Consider the following 14452-nt stretch of genomic DNA (forward strand, 5'->3'; position numbering starts at 1 on the left):
CACCTCCCAAGGCTGACAGAGGCCCAGCCAGTTCCCAGGCAAAATATGGCTAACCTCCCTAAACCTCCTCCTCTCCCTTTTAATTGCTGAACACGATGTTATATGGCATGAAATGTCTCTTTGGTTAGTTTGGGTCACCTGCTTCATTGTGTGTCTGTGACCCCAACCTTTTGCGCACCCTCCAATCTATTCATTGGCAGGGCAGAGGCAGAAACAGAGGCCTGATGCTGTGCAAACACTCTCCAGCAAGACCTAAAATGTTAGTGTGTTATCAGCATTGTATTGGTCACAAATCTAAAACACAGCACCCTGTGTGCTGTTATGAAGAAAATTAACTCCATCCCAGCCAGACCTAGCACACTAGCGTAGCTAAAACCAAAAATCTAACAGATAAAACAGCTCAGCCTCATAGAATCGTCTTGAAACTGACTAGCCAAAATATAACATTACTTTACCTATCTCTGTCATGATTAAGATGATTGTCTATTCAATCACCCATTAAAATAAAGCTATGTCCCAGGGATTAGACAAACAAAATTATAAAAGATTGTGAATTAAATTTAAACTGTCAAATAAAGTACAGGTAAGCGTAACAGTTCTACATCTTTCAAAATTGAGTTCAAGTTTTAGCAGACTGCTCTTTCACACAGTTATTTAAATAATCAACTTTTAATTAAATACCTGGCATTTCTTTAGTTCCCTCTTCAGCTGAAGAATTGTGATGTGATGCGGCTCTTGGCTGGTCCCTATCCCTGTGTCGGTTTCCTGCATGGTGAGAGCTTCCTTCCTTACTTCCTGTACCATAGTGATCCAGCTCTGCAACCTGTCCCGCTGACTGCTTTTTAAGCTAACATCATCATTCAAATCAACCAGAAATGGGAAGGCTTCATCTACACAATTTCTGTAACTGAAACATTGAACCTGAAGCCGGGTGAGCTGCTCCTCAAGTGAACTGATACGAGTTCTTTCATGATTTAAGTCGTGTGAACACTGATTACTGACTTGCTGGTTCTGCAAAGCTTCTCGAAGCAACCTGATTTCAAGTTCCATTTCATCAATCCGGTCTTGATCAGGGTTGTAATTGACAACTGGTTTATTTCTAATGTTTTTGGCTCTGTTGGCATATTTGAGGGAATTTAAAGATTCAACAAAGTCTGATGAGGATGGACTTATGCACGTTATCATGACAGTCTTGGCATTTCCTCCAAGGGAGTCTTTCAGAATACGAGTAATTTTAGCATCCCTGTATGGAATATGTACACTTTTCCTTTTTGGGTCTCCAAGGGCGCTGATGACATTTCCCAAGGCCAACAGACCACTATTGATCTGAATTGATTCTTTGAAGCGTTCACCAGTATTTCCAGTCTTTGTCACCCTCTCTGATCCTGCCAAATCCACAAAATGAAATTTCGAAGCAATCATCCGGACTGATTTCCAGGATGAATCTTGTGCAGCATCAGTATTTTTCTGAGACTCTGCAGACTGTGTCTGACAAATGCTGATGGTAAAAACGGCGTGAGATCGACTAGAGTGCTCATTCATTTGTGTTGTGCCTGTACGACGAGCTGCATTGCCACTTTCCAACAGGCTTATCACTTCATCTGCACATTCCACTTGGAATTCCTTAGCACCAACAATCACTTCAAACACCAAACCAAAGAAAGTAAGAATAATCCAATTAATTCGAAACTCTTCAGCAAAAGTTTACAGCAATTAGGGATAGTCAAACTATAAACCCAAATTAGAGAAATACACAAGCCTGCATTATTATAAGGTCATAGCATACAGCTATAGAAAAATAAGACATTGATATGTGAAAAGCATGAGGTACAACACATCTCAAACCTGCAGATATTTAATATATGGGTGTATTGTGTCATAGCATTTGAAACAGTATCTTAAACACAATAGACAGCTTTACTCATTTATACATTGCCATATGCAATTTGCAATCTAGAACTATCTAGAACAAGTATGAGCAAAGTCAGTTCAGAGGATATTTTGCAAGTTTTTAAAAAAGAGACTAAAAAGAAAAATGTTTGTAGTAGAAATTATGCCTAGCCTATGGTAAGAACAGAATTTCTATTCTGTATAGCTCAGGTAGTTGGACCTTTTGGACAGGTATCTATTAGTAATCTAATAATGTGGAAGTGTGCTTCTACCAAGTACTCCTACCAAGCATATTTTTTGTCATTTGTTTTAATGAAGGACGGAAAATGTCCTAGCACAATCAACTGAGGTTGAGTCGAATTGTACTGAATAACAGAAGAAGTTCAAAATATATTGCGGGGTCCTCATGAAGCAATGACATTGTCTGCAAGATTTGAGCTAAATTAGTGCCTTCTTCCAACTACAGGCAAGAAAACCATGCCAGCTCAATGCAACAGTATCTTAATATTAGAGGAAACACAGCAATCAGAATACAAAGAATAAAGGGGAAAAAAACCCAAAACAGATTATACAGTTTCAGAATAAAATATCTTTGCAGTCGATTCTTTTAGAATTTTCATGTAGCGGACAGGAGAACTATAGGATAAGTGTAAATTTCAAAGCCTCCAAGAAATATCAGATGCTATTCTTCATGAAATGTTCTCTTCCACTCATTTCATAGTGAAAGAGAGGCAGATATTTACAATATAAGTGGCTTAAAAATTACAATTTTGAAGGGAGAAGCAAAGGTTTAACCTTGAAATACTTACTCAAGTAAATAATCGCACACTATTGTGTTTCTAGACAGAATTTGCAGAAGCAATAACTGTATTTCTACTTTATCATTTGTTGCCATTTCTGATGGAACATCTATATCATTCACAGGCATCTAAACCCAAAACTGCTTCAAATCAGCTAAACGGAGTTTATATTCTGAAAATGTAACTTTTTTCTAGTATTAGTGATGAATAAGCTCTCTCAAGAGAAGGCAAGAATAACTTGGGCACACAACTGAAACCAAACACACTGAATTTTAGAGCTGAAACCCTACCTGTATTTCCCTTTTCATCTTCTCGGATATGTAATTCTTTCACAGAGGTCTCCAACTCCAATAAATCTCGAAGTTCTTCCTTGTAAACCTCTATATAAGACACTTTCACATGGAAGTCAATGTTATGGTTTTCAGAAATATGCTGAAATAATTCCTGAATAGCCCGTGGGATTATGCCCTTTTCATCCTCTGCAATTGATGCTGAAATATAAGCAAAGATGTCATAGAAGTTGCAGTCATTCTGCCACATAAATTACAAAGACTGAAGATTGAGAGAAGTCTGTGAGATTTGCAACTCAGTATGCTAAGGAATCTGAAGAACTGAGTGTTCCTAAGCAGTTTTGCAAATATTTGTTTTTCTGGTGTTCAGAATATTTGTTTGCATCTACTAATAGGATTCAAAGTTAAGTTCTAAATTACATTACCAAGAGCTTTAGAATAATCTATTTACATCCATTTAGAAGACTTAAATCATAAATTTTATGATGTCATAGGAACATCTCTCAAAAAAAGCAAAGAGCAAGCAAGCAAACAATTAATTGCCTAACGCAGACATTTTCAAGGTAAGATAAATGTAGCAAGAATCTCCAAAACATTCCATTTCAGGAAGAAATTCTAGTTTAAGTTGCATGTTAAAATGGGAAATGAGAAACAGCACTTTATAAATTGGTTTTTTCTTAGATATTTTTGGTATAGCCTAATTTATGGAGAATTTGTTTTTAGAACAGTTTAATTATTACCCTTAAAAACTCTGCAGCATCATCTGTTATGTATTAAATATTTAACTTGCGCAAATACACTGTTCACCAATTTAAAAAAACCCGAAAACTTTCTACAACCTACCAATGTGGCCACCTCCGATGGTGTAAGTCTTCCCAGAACCTGTCTGTCCATATGCAAACACCGTAGCATTGTATCCCTCAGTCAAAGACACTAGAAGAGGCTTAATGCAAACAGTATAAACTTCTTCTTGGGTTGAGTTTTTGCCAAATACAAAATCAAAAGTGAAGACACGGTCTTTCCCAATGATAATTTGTTGTGTATTTGGCACTAATCTCACACACACTTGGTGGTTATGAAGTACTTCTTTGGAAAGCAGAGGTCTGATTCGAACTGCAACTTTAACTGGGATCTCCTCCATGCCAGACTCCATCCCTGTGCTTCCCACTGAGTATTCACACAGTCAACAAGAAATCTGTTACCACTCCTGTGTTCACCTCATTCGCAGTTGTCTGCAACTAAGAAAGAGTTTTCCACATTATATAATACATAATAATTAATATCCTGCTGACGTAGAAAGTTGACATTTCCTAAAGAACCCATAAGCACCATTACACTCTTGAAAAGTATCTGATATAAAAGAAGCTATATTAATAACTGTTAAATGTGTTCATAAATTAATTTTCCCTCTATTAATTTCCAAGCTAGCAGACTTAACCTTAAGTCTGAAAGTTGCCTGATTTTCTATTTGAACATAACACAGCCATATGAAGCAACAATCTTGTAAGAGCTTGTTAACAAACACTGCTGATAAAGCATATGCTGACAATGAATCCTCTCATTTTCCTACTCCTGCATTCATGCTGCATAGGTAACTTCTCCAGAAGTTATATGTACAACTTTTGTTTTAAAACCCTCGTCCACTTAAAAACCACCAAGCATTGTAACTTGACAAGCACAAAGAAAGCAGTTGTGTTGCCTACAAAGGATGTGTGATTTTAAACGTATCTAATTACTACACATAATGCATGCCTCTGATTTTAATCTGCATGTTTAAGCACACATGTAATTGTTTTTCATTTTAGCAACCATGGCTCCTTATACTGCTCCCCGCATATTCATTCTTGCAACATAAGCACTGTACAGTAGCACAGCTGTAGATACCAAGGAATAGCCTTTCTTTACAGCTGTCTTTCATGAACATTCAAAAATCCTCACAGATACCAAATGCTGCTGGATCGCAAACATATATTTTTTCTTTTTTTGATAATTTTAAGAATCTTTGCAGTGCAAGGGAAAGTTTGCTGAACTTCTAGTTACTAAACTCCCACACATTGCCTTTAAGGAAAGCTGTATTACCAAACTGGCAGAACTCATCAGCTAAGCCCCCAAAATTCAAGTTTGTTGAAAACAGACAGACTTAAACAGTTGTCTTGTGGTTGCAAAGAGAAGAGTTTTTGCATTTCATTTTATTCCATTTAGTGTGAGAAGTTGGCCATCCAAAGTTGAGAAACTATGTGAAGCTGAAAAAGGAAAAGCCCCATTTTATTAACTGAGCAGAAGTAAAACAAATAAGCAAAGCAAGACACTGAAGTCAGACTCATATCAGAAAGGACATGGCAATTGGAAACAACTATATAAACTTACTAACTACTGATTCAAAAGACATTTTGATCGACTTCTGTTTTTATTTATCCAAGGGCATTATTTTTATCCCCCAGCAAGCACTGCTTTAAAGTGCTGACATTCCCCCCCACCCTTTTAAAATTATATTAAAAAAAAAAAACCAACAAAAACCCCCTAAGTCATGGCGGGGGGGGGGGGGGGAAGGGGGAATCCTATTCACTGTTTCATGAGAGAATGTGGGAATATGAAAAAGGTATACGCCAAAGCCACAGAAATACTCCGGTGCGGATACATCGCGTGCCCTTGGCTGCCAGAAAGCAGGAGCAAATACACTGGAAGGCTTTCTGCTGGCAGGGGTATTTTGAGAGCGGGCCACTACATTTCCCATGTTTGCCGTGTCTCGAAGTGCGCCTTTCACTCCTAACCTGAGAGGAGCCGGGAACGGGATCACGTCTGGGTCTCGGGAGCCGCCCGGGGCCGCGGAATCCAGGCGCCCGGGCTGGCGGGGCCCCGCTACACCTACGGCGCGGCCCGCCGTCCCGCGCCCCGCCAGGCCGGCCCCCGGCCCCCGCACCGCGCCGCCGGCCGCTGCCGCCGGGCCCGGGCGGAGGGGCGCGGCAGGGAGGGCGGCAGGCCGCGGCGGAGCCAGCCGGGGCGGCGGCGGCCGGGCTCTCCCCGTTATTTACCGCGCCTCGCTAGGCAACGGCGCCAACGTCCGGCGGCGGCCCCCGCGGCAGAGCGGCGCCGCCTCGCCCCCGCCGCCCACAGCGCCCCCCGGCGGCGGGAGGCGGACCCGCACGCTAAGCCCCGCCCCCGGGGACTAAGCCACGCCCCCAGGGGCTGACGCCGGCATTTGCTGCCCCCTGCACCGCAAAGGGAGATCCGCCCCGTGCGATTTACATCACTGCACTGTTTATTTAATGAACGCAGGGGTTCGCCTCTTCGCCAAGCGTGGCCGTGAGAGGCGAGCGAGGGCTGAACGTAAGCAACAGAACCTCAGCGCGGGTGGGACGAGGCACTTGCCCGCCTGGTACCCCTGCCCCGAGGGCCGAGGTACACATGGGTAGGTCCATACACGCACGCACGTGTGTGTGTGTCTGTATATATGTGTGTGTGTGTACACAAATACGGAACTCAAAGCAGGAGTAATAAACCCTGAATTAACATGGATTCCAGCAAAGTTTACACTATTAATTCCAGTCATAGTGAGTGAAAGATTCAGAGAAAAAGAAAGCCAGTTGTTAATACATCATCAGAAAAAGAGCGCTGGATTTATCCAGTTCCAAATTAGTATACAACAAACCACCGTATGAAAAGAATAACTGCAATTCAAAAGATAATGCAATACAAGACTTAGTAATATATACACCGTACTCGGTGAAATGGAATATCTTTCATCTCTTCCCTGTGATCCCTGGCATAGTCCCAAAGATGATAATCAAGTAAAACCGCATTGATCTTGTCACGCATGTCCTGACCCTTCTTCTCATAGAGCTCCAGCAGGTGCTTACAAATCAACGCACAACACCAAATAGAACAGCCACGGATCTCCACCTCCTCTTTATCTCCAGACTGGAAAATTGTTCCTGCAGGACACAAGAGGCAGCGATCCAATTACATTCAAGAGACAGAAGCCCCAGGATGTCCTGAATTTGCTTAAACCCCCTGCCCCGACATTTATTCCATTCTAGGACTGCAGTTTTCATGACTTACACTACAACCACTAACAATGTTGCTACACATTTCCTAATGATTGCTTTAATTTTACCAGATGCATTTATAAGTTTATCTCCCATTCAATTAAAACAACATCCTGCATTCTAGGAGAGTGGTTTAAGAAAAGAACAGGTGTTTGGGTTATACCAGACATTACATACTATTTCTTTGCTTGTGGAGACAAAAAGCATAGTCAAATTCCAAGATGGTATATCTCCTGCCAGGATAACTCTTAAGATTTAAAAATTTAAAAAACCCCAACCAACCAACCAACCAAAAAAACCGCAAAAAACCCCACACCACCAAAAAACTACATATAAAAAAAAATATAAAGGGACCCGTTTGTTTGAATGACTTGGATGGGAATGTCCTTATTAGGATTCATGGAAAAGATAAATTGTCTATATGATCTGTTTTATATACAGATACATAGGCGGATATATATATATATGGCCATTCTATTAAGATCCATGGATGTCTGCATTCATCTGTATCTTGCTGTGTAATTTTAAAATTGCGTAATAGCAGTCCTACCTCTAAATACAGTCATTTTACAGGGGAAAAAGGATTGGTTTATGTTTTTATTCACTGAAGTTCGTAGTTACTAAGTACTACGAAGAAGTAGTGGAAGATGGAACCACACTTAAAAATGAGACTCTAGTCTGATGCAATTAACCAGTTTAAAGCAATCTTTTTTTTTTTTTTTAAATGGATGCTTATAATATTACCTTGCTTGCCACTAGCTGTTCAGTACAGGTAGAGAGGAATACCCATGCTTTCACATCATCTTCTAACTAAAGAAGAAATCGTTGCTTCTTTTATCTAAACCTCAAAAATTACAACTACACCCATGCTGAAAAGTGGTTTTGGCAACAGCAGCCCTTCAGAAACTAGGAGATTAACTGGCTTAGAGTCTCTGTAATCCTTCCCTTAACAACGTTTAATCCAAGGAACAGCTGGATCTTTATACAAATGTAACCTTAAGATCTCATTCAAGATCATTGTTAGAGAGTAAGTTCCCTCCTGTTATCACTACATAAGTCATCCTTGTTCCCTGGAGCCAAAAAATACCCCAAAACACCCACCACCAAAACCCCACATACCCCTTACATGGACAAAACGTAACATTTTAAAAGTAGCTTTAGTCTACAATGTCAAGAGGTAAGATTACTCGATATTAGTAAGGGAGGAACAAACCTTCACGTAGCTTCTTCATTAGTTCTTCAGAATACTTCATTGCTTTTAAGTGAACAAGAACTTGAGGAATTCTGTAGTCAGCAAATATAGTCAGACTAGAAATGTCGTCAAAAGAGCCATCTCCTTTGCCTTCTAATACACTCCACGTATCAGCCACAAGTATTTGTGCCCGCTTGTAGAAAGACACCCTTTTTTTCTGATGAAAGAAATTTACGAATTATTTAAGTACCTGAAACATCAATTAATACAGCAAATGACATGTACAGAGAGAGAGACAGGTAAGAGTTACGTTGTTCTATGAAACATGAACTATAATTTAGTTAAGCAAACATATGAGTTAGCTAAAACAGAATAAAAGTGCAACACTCTCAAACACCTTAAAATCTAAACAATGCTGAACCACAAACAAGTATCACATGAAATGCTCATAAATAAATTGAAATAAAAGAAAAACATAGCAGAAGTCACTGCAGTGGAATAAAAATTGTTTACATTCTGCTTGGATCTCAGAACACATTAATGTTGGTTTACTTCCACTTGGCAAACACTGTAGCTGGAGTCCAGCAAACATCAATTCTTTCAGAAGCTCTAGAGGTCATCCAACCTCTTATTTCGAGGAGAGAAGCATAAAAGGCATGTGTTGGATCAGACAATTAAAACATTGCATTAATCAATTTATCTGTAATGTTAAGGAAATAAAATTCTAGTGAAAACTTTAATGAATGCTCCTGTGTTGTGTAGTGTATCTTGCTAGTTAAAGAGGAGAGAGGAAAATTAATTCCAGTAGAAGGTGTATACGAGATTTTCTTGGGTACTATGCATGGTTCTATTTTTGTCATAAACTTTTTTGCTGGTACTAATCCTGCAAAGATTTATATGCTTTTGTGACTACTCACAGGGGGAGAAACTAAATATATGCTACGATCTGTATGCTGTTGAGGTTTTCACTCTATGATGAATACAATGCGTGAACGTAAATCTGCGTCTTTAAGAAAAAAAGGTATTCATGGGTTACATTTTTTTCCTCCCTTTATAGCTAGACGACATTTTCAACTTTTGACAACATGTGCTAAACAACAATATGTAACTGCAATGGTTAAGCTGAAACACAAGCAGATGGGGATTTGACTTATTTCCAGTTTTATTCTGCCACCCTTCACATCACCACAATTTACAAATGGCATTTTTAAGCTAATTTAATTTTACTTTATTGCCAAGACACTACTACTCCTGAGTGCAAAGTGTATTTTTTGTCATTAAATGCTATTCTCCAAAAAACATTGAGAACAAGATGTCCAACTACATTTCACAGAACAACTTCTGCAAACATCCTAAAAACTCCTTCATTCCCAGTGCTGCATTCTATACTTGACATAGATGCACAAACTTACTTCTAGAGAACATACACAGTTTTGTATATTAAATAATAAAACACCACTTGAAACATCACAACAGGAAGTAAATAATTAACAGACCAAATCCCACCATAGCTCCAACCGGCCCAAAGCTAATGGAAACCAAGGACGTTGCTCTTTTATAGCATTAAGATTTTTCCAATATTTCTATTTTTTCCAATCGTCTCCAGCACCACACCATTTTGGAAAAGCAGAGGAAGGGAGAATTCAAATGGAACTTTTCATCTCATGCTGCGATTTAATTTGGAAGAAAAATACTGTCTGGGACTTGTCATTGAGCAGACAAATTTATAATTTCATTGTTTCAATTACTGTTAATTTTTATGCTGCACAGATCTTCTGAAGTTTATGTAAAATTCTCAATATGAAAAAGACTATTGAGCACTTCTAGTAAATTTTCACACCCTTCTTTCCAACAAAAAGACAGCAAAGCTTTAGGTGGATGATACTATGTCTCAAAGATAGTATCATTTGTCCAGAAATGGAACATTTTACCAGATGGCAATACAACTACACTTTTTTTTCTGCAACACCCTCACTTTCCAGGAAAAGCTACCATGTACAGGAACACTTGTGTCTCCTCTCCACTGCAATGAGCCAGTATCAAGAGACATAACTAATTATGAACTACTGATACTAAAAGAAAGAAGGTATATTGTGTTGGCAAAGAGCACAATGTGACAGCACAGCTAATTAAAAAAAGCAAATAGGAGGATCGTGGTTACAATCTTGGTCCCAGGTGATGGGAAACAGAAGATAAATACACACAATGTCAATGACTGGAAGCTCAGAAAGGACTCCACTGTGTCTATGTCAGAACATGAAAACCTTGATAGGTGGGTATAACATAGTCAAATATTTAACTTCTGTCAGGATTCAAATTCAGCACAGCATCTAAGTATAAACTAGCCACTCAAGGATAAAAAGGTTTTGGGGATTTTGGTTTTGGTTTACAATTCACCTGTCAGAAGCAAAAGAACACTGGCAACTTCTATAATCATATTCAGTAATGTCTAATTATGAAAAAATATTTTGTGTGTGTGTTTGGAAAAAATTTACAAGTTAATTTTAGAAGTTCCTCTAGAAGGTCAGAACATAGGAGACCTGTAGTAGTCTGGGATAGTATGATTCTATTATAGAATTTATTTTATAATCTTATGTATTTCTATTAGAGTTACTGAAAACCACTGGTTTGCTATTGGAAAACTCACAATCTTTTCCGTTCCCTCCTAGCCCTTTACTGAAGGCAAAGTCTTACTTGTGAGAGCTCAACCTGCTGCGATAGAAGTGATGTTGATATTGTGATCCATGTCACATTGCATTAAGTGCTAACACTGATTTTTTTTTTTTTTTTTTTAAAACAAGTAGGGTGTAAACTTGGTCTACTTTATTTCACCCACCTTCAAAATACACATCTTGCTTAGTGAAAGCAGAAAAACAGCTTCCATATTCATGCAACAGGCTTTACTACTATGTCAGTGCTTACGGTCTGGGATCATTTTTGGAACATCTTTTCTTTCTGTAGTCTGCTGCTGCTTTTAGGGAGGCTTGCTTTATAAAGCACTCAGCATCATCTCATGAAAGACATTACGTCAATGAATACAGTCACTATAAAGATAAGAAAATACTCTATTTATCACTTTACTTTTTGATCATAATAATATTTCCTTTTTGATCACAAAAGTGGTCAAAAAATTACTTTATGTGCAAAAAATCCCAATAAATTAACTGAGTAGCTTCAAAGATTAGTTAGAAAGAACCTCTGATTTTTCATGCGAACATATCTTACTTCATAGCAGGAGACAAAGGAAGGTAAAATCATGCCACTTACTGAAGGGCAGATTTAAGTGATAAATGCAATAGGTTCAAAGCTCCAGTGATTGGTGTTCCAGAGAGTTACCTCGAAAGGACTGCACAGACTATCAGCAGAGGCTGCACTGTCACTAGAATAAAGTTTTTTGGACATAATGATGTAACAGCTGAATACTACTGTAGATGGAACGGAGCACAGGAGCAGCTACATGTGTCACTGATGCTAAATAAAGATCATGCCTGTACAGGCAAAACCAGAGACACAGAAAATACCAGATAGCCTCTGTTTACTTCCCACTAGTTTCTTTCAGGAAAATGGCTCCAAAAAGCTTCAGTATACTGTCAACCCTGCCAGAAGTATAGGTTAATTCTGGCCTGTAGTCATTTGTGCAATGCCTGTTGAATCAACAACAGCTAATAGTGTGGATTCCCAGTAGTTGTACATTTTCACAATTCTACCAGAGTTTCATTTCATTCATTAGCTGCAAAAATCCTCAAGGTAAGAGAAGAAAGAGATGGGGGAGAGAGGGGCTGGGAGCAATTCAAGGCGGGGGGGGGGGGTAGAGGGGAAGGGAAAAAAAGATTCTGATTTTTCAGGCGGAAATTATCTCAAATATTATGCATTTGTAAGGAGTACAAAGGACTCGTGGTCAAACTGGGAACTTGGGAGTCATGAAGACAGAGACAGCATATAAAAAAAGTGGCTGTCCTCTGGGGAAAAAGGTGACTGTTGCCATTAGAAATACATTCCTGACTATTTAAGGGCTTAAGACAATCAAGATTCTTTTACTGTTAATAAATTGTGTGATTTTGTTTTCAGAGGTTTAGACTGATACAGAAATAAAATCTCAGTAATTTTACCCCAGCTGAACAAAAAGTATATTGTGGTCCAAGAGTATTATTTCAAGAACCTTCTTCCCTATCTGCATGACTCATAGCAATTTACATTAAGATCAACTGCTTCAAAGTCTGATTTTCTTTTCATTATACAGACCAGTATGTTTACTGATTTGAGGCAAAAATACTGAAATAATAGTAATTTTCCTTCTTATTTCCCTTGAATTTTACTTTTGAGTGCCTGAGTTCCAAAGAAACATTTCTGTTCACCTTCCATTCCCTGGATTAAAAATCCCAACAGTTCACAAATATTAGATCAATTCTGAACTGACTATCCTTGAATGAGAAAAATTTACGTAGACAACCTAAGAGCTGTCTTTTAAAGTCACCATCAGTAAGGAGTAAATTCTTATCGTAGAAATACAATGTTAGAACCAGCTTACCTCGAATACTGCTTCATCTCTGTAAGAAGGAAAATTTTCCAGTACTAGACGTAGTAGTTTCTGAGCGCTTTTGTCACTCATTTTAACACAGGTGAGGAAAGAGCCTCCAAACTTCTCTAACAGAACTGTTCCGCTTTCATTTAGCACCCGATGTCTTTCTTCTATCAAAGGTATGGGCACTTCTGTGTCAGAGCGAAACACGTGCCTAACTTGGTCAAGCGTCATAGTGGCAAAATACGATGCACTGGTAATAGGTATTCCTTGAGAAAGGAAAAATAAGATGTTTAGGCTATCACAACATGCCTTACGACTTAACACGATGGCCTGCTACAGACGAGAGCATTTATATGGTAAGATCTAAAGAGTCTATCAACTCTTTAAATCAGCCGAGTGTTCAGCAATAATCACACCCACATAGCTACTTAAAACTAGATTTGCGTTTGCACCCAGCGCTTCCTTCTACAGATAACAATTTCCAACCTGCAGCCATGAAACCTGTCTTACTTTTTGTATGTAATTTTCCCAACTGCTTAGTCTTCATCTTTGAGTGTGGCGGTTACACAGCACACTGGCAAATATAGTTAGTGTAGTCTGCATAGGCCTGTTTTCCCTTAGCTCCTAATCAGGTCGCGCATTTACAGAAAGTATCTTAAGGCAAACCTTCCCTTAATTTACAAACAAGTATGTAGGGAATCAGTTAAAGCTTCCATCTACACCTACAAATACGGGTTTCTTTCTGATGGCAGCAACAAGAGTGAGCGCTAAAATACCGGTTTTGGAGGCATGCGGGTTTTCAGACTTACTGGAGCCGCTTTGGTACTAGATTAGTCCCGAGGATTCTCGGCGTAAGCCGCGTTTTCTCATTTGTCACGGAAATACGCGACTTATCTTAAGAACACACGTGAAATAACAGAAGTCACGACCAGCTGACTACAGACATTTCCTTAAAGTCTCCTTAATGGCACAGGGATAACCCAATTAGAGCCAGACATTCCGTACAGGGCGTTCCTAAAGCGCGTCCCGCGGCCTCCCCCCAGCGCAACGGGGCGGCCTGCGCCTGCGGCGCGACCACCGCGGCCCGCGACAGCGCGGACGAACGGCCCCCGCTTCGGAGGCAGCGTCTTCCTTCGCTCCTCGTCGCTCGGTTCCCAACGCCCCTGCCCCGGCTGCTCCGCGGGGGGCCGAGGCCCGGCCCGCCGAGGCCCGGCCCGCCGAGGCCCGGCCCTGAGAGCGGCGGCAGCGGCAGCCCCGCGCCGCGGCGCTCACTAACCGTCGTCCAGGGCCCTGTTGACGGCGGCGCAGAGGGACCAGTAGCCGCTGTACGTTTTACCCTTGTACTTCACCAGGTACTTCTGCTCCTCCTGCTCGGACCAGAAGGAGAAGTTGAGGGTGTCCACCAGGAACACCCACTCCACCGCCTCCTCGCTGGCGGCCCGGGGGTTCAGCTCGTGGAGGCTCTTCCACCCCGCCAGCCCGAACTCGGCCGCCGAGGCTTTGTCGAACAAACTCTCCGCCACCCGCCGCGCCCCCTCCTCGTCCACGGAGACATCTTTGCTGTTGCCGGCTATAAACCTGGCGGACTCCAGCGGGGACGGGAACACCTCCATGCTCGGCCGCTTCTCTGGGGGCAGGAAACACGCACGCCTTCAAGGCCAGCCCCTCTCCGGGAGCGGCCGGCCTGCCCGCCGCCCGCGCACCGGCGGCCG

The 14452-nt window shown here is 40.7% G+C and overlaps 2 protein-coding genes across 4 annotated transcripts in view; both read right to left on the bottom strand.

Annotated features, from left to right (window-relative positions):
* KIF27 (kinesin family member 27) overlaps positions 1-4212 on the bottom strand; it is a 31635-nt gene extending 27423 nt beyond the window's left edge. For both annotated transcript variants that reach the window (XM_075726203.1, XM_075726204.1), the window contains exons 1-3: positions 3824-4212; positions 2981-3181; positions 682-1640 (exon numbers count right to left, since the gene is read on the bottom strand). In XM_075726203.1, coding sequence (XP_075582318.1) covers positions 682-1640; positions 2981-3181; positions 3824-4133 — 1470 coding nt within the window. In that variant the 5' untranslated portion in view covers positions 4134-4212. The remainder of the gene's footprint in view (positions 1-681; positions 1641-2980; positions 3182-3823) is intronic.
* Positions 4213-6426: 2214 nt separating this feature from the next.
* Positions 6427-14353, bottom strand: QNG1 (Q-nucleotide N-glycosylase 1). Of its 2 annotated transcripts, none has more exons than XM_075726898.1 (4): positions 14017-14353; positions 12747-13006; positions 8240-8435; positions 6427-6912 (listed from the first exon to the last, which is right to left on the bottom strand). In XM_075726898.1, the coding sequence occupies exons 1-4, from the start codon at positions 14351-14353 to the stop codon at positions 6680-6682; spliced, it is 1026 nt and encodes a 341-aa protein (XP_075583013.1). In that variant the 3' UTR covers positions 6427-6679. The 2 variants fall into 2 exon arrangements, with proteins under 2 accessions (XP_075583013.1, XP_075583014.1); XM_075726899.1 differs by lacking the exon at positions 14017-14353 and adding an exon at positions 13550-13763.
* Positions 14354-14452: the final 99 nt, after the last annotated feature.

This window comes from Pelecanus crispus, chromosome Z, assembly GCF_030463565.1.
Source record: "Pelecanus crispus isolate bPelCri1 chromosome Z, bPelCri1.pri, whole genome shotgun sequence".
Lineage (NCBI taxonomy): Eukaryota > Metazoa > Chordata > Aves > Pelecaniformes > Pelecanidae > Pelecanus > Pelecanus crispus.

Coding starts and splice junctions, on each gene's coding strand:
- QNG1 (XM_075726898.1), bottom strand. CDS start 14,353: ATGGAGGTGTTCCCGTCCCCGCTGGAGTCCGCCAGGTTTATAGCCGGC. Junction 13,007..14,016: donor CAACAGGGCCCTGGACGACG/GTTAGTGAGCGC, acceptor TCCTTTCTCAAG/GAATACCTATTACCAGTGCA. Junction 8,436..12,746: donor GAGATGAAGCAGTATTCGAG/GTAAGCTGGTTC, acceptor TTCTTTCATCAG/AAAAAAAGGGTGTCTTTCTA.